The 6,863-nt window shown below is 38.1% G+C and overlaps 1 protein-coding gene across 1 annotated transcript; it reads left to right on the forward strand.

Moving 5' to 3' along the window:
* Window positions 1-1,528: 1,528 nt before the first annotated feature.
* Sln (sarcolipin) lies at window positions 1,529-6,243 on the forward strand. Its single transcript, XM_076843801.1, has 2 exons — window positions 1,529-1,632; window positions 5,619-6,243. The coding sequence occupies exon 2, from the start codon at window positions 5,693-5,695 to the stop codon at window positions 5,786-5,788; it is 96 nt and encodes a 31-aa protein (XP_076699916.1). The 5' UTR covers window positions 1,529-1,632; window positions 5,619-5,692; the 3' UTR covers window positions 5,789-6,243.
* Window positions 6,244-6,863: the final 620 nt, after the last annotated feature.

The following is a 6,863-nucleotide window of genomic DNA, read 5'->3' on the forward strand; positions in this document are numbered from 1 at the left end:
TAAAAATACCTTGGGAATTTGAGAATTTTGTCTATACAGATCAAAACATATAAATAAAAAAAAATATAAAGTTTTTCCTTCTTGAGGTGGTGAGATAAGTGGAATTGGATATTTTTATATTTTTACATATTTTTGAATAGTCTACAATAAATGTTACTTTTAATTGGAAAAAAAGATAGTTTTGAGTGGTTAAAAAAAAAAAAAAGGAGAGAGGTATCTTGGTGACCAGGAAAACATTCCCAGTATTTGAAACAATCTGGCAAGAGCTTGGAAGCAAACGGCAGAAATCTGACTACATTCAAGGAGTTTGCCAGATGGCAACAAATGACTGCCAATGTTCAGTTGCACTATAATTGTTGTACACTATCTGTCACTTCAGAGAGCTATCTTTTTACAAGACAAGTGGTGACAGAATGCTGTATTAAGATTACCCAAGAAACGAAAAAAAAAAAAAAATGAAATGGAAAGTCCTTCTTTTAGCAATGAGCCTGGGGTATGAGGACTTGTGGAAAAGGTTTGGCTGAACACAATTTACAGATAATTTTTTTAATGCCTTCTGAGACTGCATTATTTTGATTGACCCTAGTTGGGAATTCAGAGGGGAGATTTGTTCTTTTATCTATAGAGAAACTCCATATCTGGAGTCATGGTTAAAGGGTTAAATTAATCTCATTTCAAGTCCAGTTAAATGTTTCAGAGATTCCATTTTCTTTCAAACATCTGATTTGTTGATTGCAAACTCATTTTAGTCAGTTAGGGGTTATATTTGAAAATTACATATTTTATTTCCTTCAGATATATTCTACGTATCTCTATTATAGTTTATGTCTCACGTCTTCACTATCTTGACCAGCTCCTCTTCGACCCCCAATCTACCCCAATGACTGAGTCTTGCTGTCTGATTTCACGCCTATGTTAGTGTACTGACAGAGATATTCAAACCAGGGCTTTCTCAGCTGTTTCAGATGAAACTGTAGATGAATGTGTAAACTTGGAGCGCCCGGCTTAGCTGGGAAGTTATGTGTAGCAGGTGACGGAGGAGAACTTTCACTGCCGGAATTGAAGTCAGTTTTCAAGGAGTGCCTATGGAATTCTTGTGTGTGGGGGAGACTGGCGGTGTGGGTGCAAGACAGAGACCTCTTCACCTGTCAGATGGATAAAGATGTAGGTGGTGAAATGAAGTCACATTTCCACACCTTCACGTGCTGAGTGGGGAGAAGAGCCAAATGCAGCATGGATTGGTTAAAATCAGCCTATTGCTTTTGGTTTATGATGTTTTAAAGACACGCTAGAGATATTCATAAGGATGGAAAAGATAAATTTAAAATCCACAGAAATTACACTAAAAGGTCACTGGGGGGTTAACACAAGTTGGTAACCAAAGGAATAAGGTCTTAGTCAACACATTTCCATGTCCCCCTGGACACAAATAGCCTCAGACCTTCGGAGGGTGTTCCTTTGAGATGTCTCATCACTGACGTCATAGTGAGTGCCACCTCCCTCAGACTACTTTAGGCCCTGCCCAGAGTCGGGGAGTCCAGACAGCCTGGGAGAGGAACAGGAGTTGGGGCCTGAGTGGGAGAGAACAAGGAGAAGTCTACTCAGCCAGGGCGTGTCCTAGACCCTCTTCAGGTAACCCTGAACAGGATTTCCTGCTCAGCAGATGATGTGTGTTTGTGTGCACAAATTACTAATGAGGGAGACAGAGGAGAGCTTCTATTTCTCAAAAATAGATGATGCTCCTTGTACATGGTATTTCTTAAGATGCAAAGTGAATATTATTGATTCTTGCTTTTCTTTGGTGTGCATTTTCTTTTTTCGTATCATGGAAGAAAGTTTATCTTCCATCTTCTCAAAGTTTCTAATGAAAGAAAGCCAATGCCAAGCTTCCTGTACAATTTATTCATAGCTTTTTGGTGTTGGTTCATCTATATGACAATCACTTCAGAACACAAGACATGAACTTGATGCTAGGAAAGGTTTAGAAGGAAGTCAAAGCTGTTTGGTGTATTAACAGCAGAAAAATAGAACACTGCTGATCAGAATTTATGTCTAACTTTGGTCTGTTCTTCTTCTTAAAGGGTGAAAATAAAGTCTACACTTTACATTCAGCACAGACATTGATTGGATTGGGTTCCTTGAAAATTCTTTATGTTTTGTTCATTTAAAAATACACAAAACAACAAATATTTAAAGATGCCATTGAAGTGCAATAAATTGTAAGAGGTGAACCACAGTAGACACAGAAGTATGATGGGTAACCTGGTAACCTGTCAATTCAGAAAAAATTGAAAAAACTTGTGGAGTCCATAAACATATGCAGTTTAAACAATAATTTTAAGTCTCATCAAGAAACACATTTTTGCCAGCACCCAAGAAGTCCAATCCTGATCACCCCTCTTCTGCTCCTAAAATGTTAAGATTGTCTTGTCCCTGCTTTTCTTTAAAGTTTTACCATGTCTCTATTCCTATACAATATTTTAAATTCCCTGTTTCTGATTTTGTCTAAATGGAGTCGTATTCTATGTTCCCTTTGTAAATTCTTTTTTTGTTCAACAATTATGCTTGTGAGATCCATTTATCCTGTTGTGTGCAACTGTAGTATTTCCTGTACTTTCTTTACTCTGTAGCATTCAAATATATGCACCACTGTACTGCTGATGAACGTGGGAGATGTATCCTTGTTTGGGTTCTTGTGAACAATGTAGTGAACATTCTTGTGTTTGTACCTCAGCACGTGTGTGCTTGAGTATCTGGGGGGTACAAGGGAAATTGATAGATATTAGGAAGAAAGCATTTTCCACTTTAATTTTTAAAAGGTCAAATTATTTTCCATAGTGGTCGAAAATTCATACTAACTTTGTTTAGCCATGGCAGTTAATTGCAATAATAATTTGTTCTTGTAATACGTTGGTGGAGTGATCACAATTCTGATAACTAATTCTAGTCTCCCACTTTTAGCTCTACTTCCTACTTTCTGAGAATCATTACACAGCAACTTCTCTCTAAAAGTCAATTTCTCAGCTGTAATTTTGGCAAAGACAAAAATCACAATAATACTTGCCCTAGTGTACAGGTAACATGAACAGAGCTGTTGGAACTGCTTTTAATAGCATCTTTCTCATTATCCAAGTATATTCCTGTTGGATCACTATCCATAATTCCCTTATATAATAGCTTAATCTAATAAGCAGATTTGATGGGAAAGTTATTTTGCTTTCCCTAGATTGGATTGTTTTGATCATTATAAATAGTGTTTCATAATTTCTGCTTCTTCCCCCTGACCACCTTTCTTCTCTCTCTCTCTCTCTTTTGGAGGGGGGGTACAGGGGATGAACCCAGGGGTGCTTTACCACTGAGTCACATCCCAGTCTTATTTATTTATTTTGAGACAAGGTTTTGCCAAGTTGATGAGGGTTTCCCTAAGTTGCTGAGGCTGGCCTTGAACTTGTGCTCCTCCTTGAACTTGTTAGCCTGCTGCCTCAGCCTCCTGAGTTGCTTGGATTATAGGCACACACCATTATACCTGGCTGTATCTCTGCCCTTCTTGAGAACTTAATCCCAAAGTAGGCATTTGGATCAGGGTTTGATTTCAAATAGTAAGTTCATAAGGAAGAGTCTATGTTTGATTCTCATTCCTTTGCCTCCAGCCTCCTTGGCTGGATTCATTCCCTTCCTGCTCTCCTGTGCTCTTATGTGCATTCTTACATATTCTCTATTATTTCTTTACCCATTAATCTTCTGTTTACTTTCCTTTCCAAGCAAATCTTTGTAAAGTTTTTCATTGGCAAATTACTATTTCCTTCATGCTGAAGGTCAAAAGATGGATAAAAATTAAATAGGAAATTAAACATAGATTCACCATTATTGGCCATTTTAAACCCCAACTCAACAGTCTACTGGTTGAAATAATCTGGTTTGAACTTATATGTCATATTAACATAATTTAAAATTTGATTATTCAGCTGAAATTTACACAGCTAATAATTTGGTCTATTGATGATATAATAAATATTATTAATAATTGAGTCAGGTTAGATGGTTAAAAATACCATTCAGGTCAAAACCTTGCTAACAAACCTCTCTGTCCCTTGCACTCCCATCCTTAGCAAATAGAATGTCCTTTCTGCCTAAACTTTTTCATTCTGTAGTAGAATTTGGTCCAAGATATCTAAAATATATGTATCTACATAAAATTATTTAACATATAAATCTTCTATTTAACATAGAAATCTTCTATTTTATTGGGCTGGGGCTGTAGCTCAGTGGTAAAGTGCTTGCCTTGCATGTGTGAGACACTGGGTTTGATACTCAGCACCAAATAAAAATAAAAGATACTGTGTGCCCATCTACAACTAAAAAAAATTTAAAAAAGAAATCTTATATTTTATTATATTGCAAAACAAAAGCCAATTATAATACATCACTGAAGCTAATAATTTGACTGACTGCATTGTATATGTTCTTCAAGTTTGATTTCCTGCAGGTACAATCTGTACACACTCTGAAGATATCATTCCTGCTCTTTGAAATGTTTACAATTTAGGCACATCCTGGGCCTAACTAAAAATAGCTGGCACAAGCATTTGTTGAAATAGGAATACCCATTAAGTTAACACTTGCTTTTTGGACTGAGTACCTGTTATGTGAGGGACTTTTGTTTGACCCCGGTAGGCTTTGTGCCCAGTGTAGGCTTACACAAAAACCATGCAGCTGTTGGAACTACTTTGTGCTTTCATCAGGGTTAGATAAAGACCTATAGCAGCCTGAAACCTGAAGGATTATGGTATCCCACTTCTAAATGTTATCCAAAACAAGAACAATACTAAATTGTAACTTTTTTTTTCTGTTTTGATGCTCCTACTTAGTGATATTCAGTTAGCAAAGTGAATACATGCAAACACCCACAGAAATTGAAGAGAGAAAAATGTAATATATTATATTTTATTGAAAGCACCAATACAATCATCCAAGAAAAAAAAATCAGAACAAAAGTGTTGGTGTTTATCACAGTGGGCAGAGAAACCAGGCTCTCTGTATTAGAGTTCTTCAGAGAAACAACTGTGTGTGTGTGTGTGTGTGTGTGTGTGTTTGTGTGTGTGTGTGTGTGTTTAAGGAATTGGCTCATGTGGTTGTGCAAGCTGATAAGTCCAAAATCTTCAGGATAGGCTTGCAGGCTGGAGACCTAGGGAAGAGTGATGGTTCTAGTCAAAGAATCTGAGGCTACATGTTAGAAATCAGACAGTCGGCAGGGTTGGTTTCTTCTGATACTACTCTTTTTGGCTTGGTGATGTTCATCTTCCTGTGTTTTCACATGGTCTCCCCTCTGTATGAGTCTGTCCTAATCCCCTCTTCAGATAAGGACACCAGTCATATTGGATTATGGATTACATTAATGACCTTATTTTAACTCAATTACCTTTCAAAAGACCCAAATACAATCACATTCTTGGGTACTGGGGGTTAGGATCTCAACATATGAAATTAGAGGAAGACACAGTTCAGCCCCAAACCACCTTCTTTCCCACAATTCTTCTATTTCCTTTGGAAAAGAATAAGCATCATCTTCCAGGAACACTTGTTCACCTCCCCATGTTTTCTTTGTCACTTTCTGTTAGGAGGTGAGGACAAGCCGGAGGTCTTGCTGTGCCCCCAGAAGTCTACCTGAAGGTCTCATCCAGCCACTCTGAGGATGGAGCGATCCACCCAGGAGCTGTTTCTCAACTTCACCGTTGTCCTGATTACAGTCCTCCTCATGTGGCTCCTTGTGAGGTCCTATCAATACTGAGAAGCCATGCCTCACTCCTGGGACTGACCGAGATGCTCTGGAGCTGCCTGCTGCATACCCTGAGGTCCCACTGCTGTCACTGTCATGGGAGGCCATTCTGGACACCCCATGGCACCTCTGATCTGCACTCACAATGCCTGACATGCCCCAGCACTAGGATTGATTGTTTTCTCTAAGATGCTGCTCTCGCAGGCTGCCAAGTGCTTGCCAGTGAGTGTTAGATTTATTCCCCAACTCTTACTGCAAATGTGTCAGACAAGCCTCAAGGTTAAAATTAAACGGGATTCATGATGATGTAGAATTATAACAAGCCCCTGATCTGTCTCACTGCACATCCCTCCAACCCACACTGTCTGCAACCAAACTCTAATTCAACCCTCCAGAAGAAATGTTAGAGGAAGTCTTTGTTAATCTCTCCAGCGATCATGTGAATAAAGTTAAGTCAACCACAAAAACAGCTTTTAGAATTTATTTTAGTTACTAGGTGTGATACAGCATTTGACCCTTGGCTGGGATTGAAGTGACAAATGCTACAGTATTTCTAGCATTTGAGATAAGCCAAGATGCTCCAACTGCTGAGGATTTGAAACCAAGTCAAGTTAGAGTGTCACATTTCAAATAATCCCTTTGGTTCAGAGCTCCTCAAACTTTTCCCTTAACTTGTCCAAGGACAGAAAGAGAGTAAGTTTATTCCACTATGAGATCTGGACCGGAACCTGAAGTGCCCACTAAAAGCACAAAATATCTTTGAAGTATTATGTTTTTTCCTTAGAATTCACAAGAAATATGTATTCTACCCTATAGTATCTCCATGTTTGCCTTAGCGTTTTTTAAATATTTAGAACTCTTTATCCTATTTACCACTGAGTAAAACAAAGTCATTTCCCTAACAGCAGCATATTTGGGTTTATTGTTTGTATACAAAGGGAGCTAGTCAATAACTACCTTTATAAAAGGAGGAAAATGGAAAATACACATTACATATGTTTATGAAAGAGACATGAAATGGGCATTTCTTAAACATGTTGCTAGAATTTGATGTTATTTGGGTCAGTTCTGAGGTGACAATGGGGAC

Source organism: Callospermophilus lateralis, chromosome 2 (genome assembly GCF_048772815.1).
Source record: "Callospermophilus lateralis isolate mCalLat2 chromosome 2, mCalLat2.hap1, whole genome shotgun sequence".
NCBI classification, from domain to species: domain Eukaryota; kingdom Metazoa; phylum Chordata; class Mammalia; order Rodentia; family Sciuridae; genus Callospermophilus; species Callospermophilus lateralis.

Excerpts from the sequence above, each read along its gene's own strand:
- Sln (XM_076843801.1), top strand. The coding sequence starts at position 5,693 with ATGGAGCGATCCACCCAGGAGCTGTTTCTCAACTTCACCGTTGTCCTG.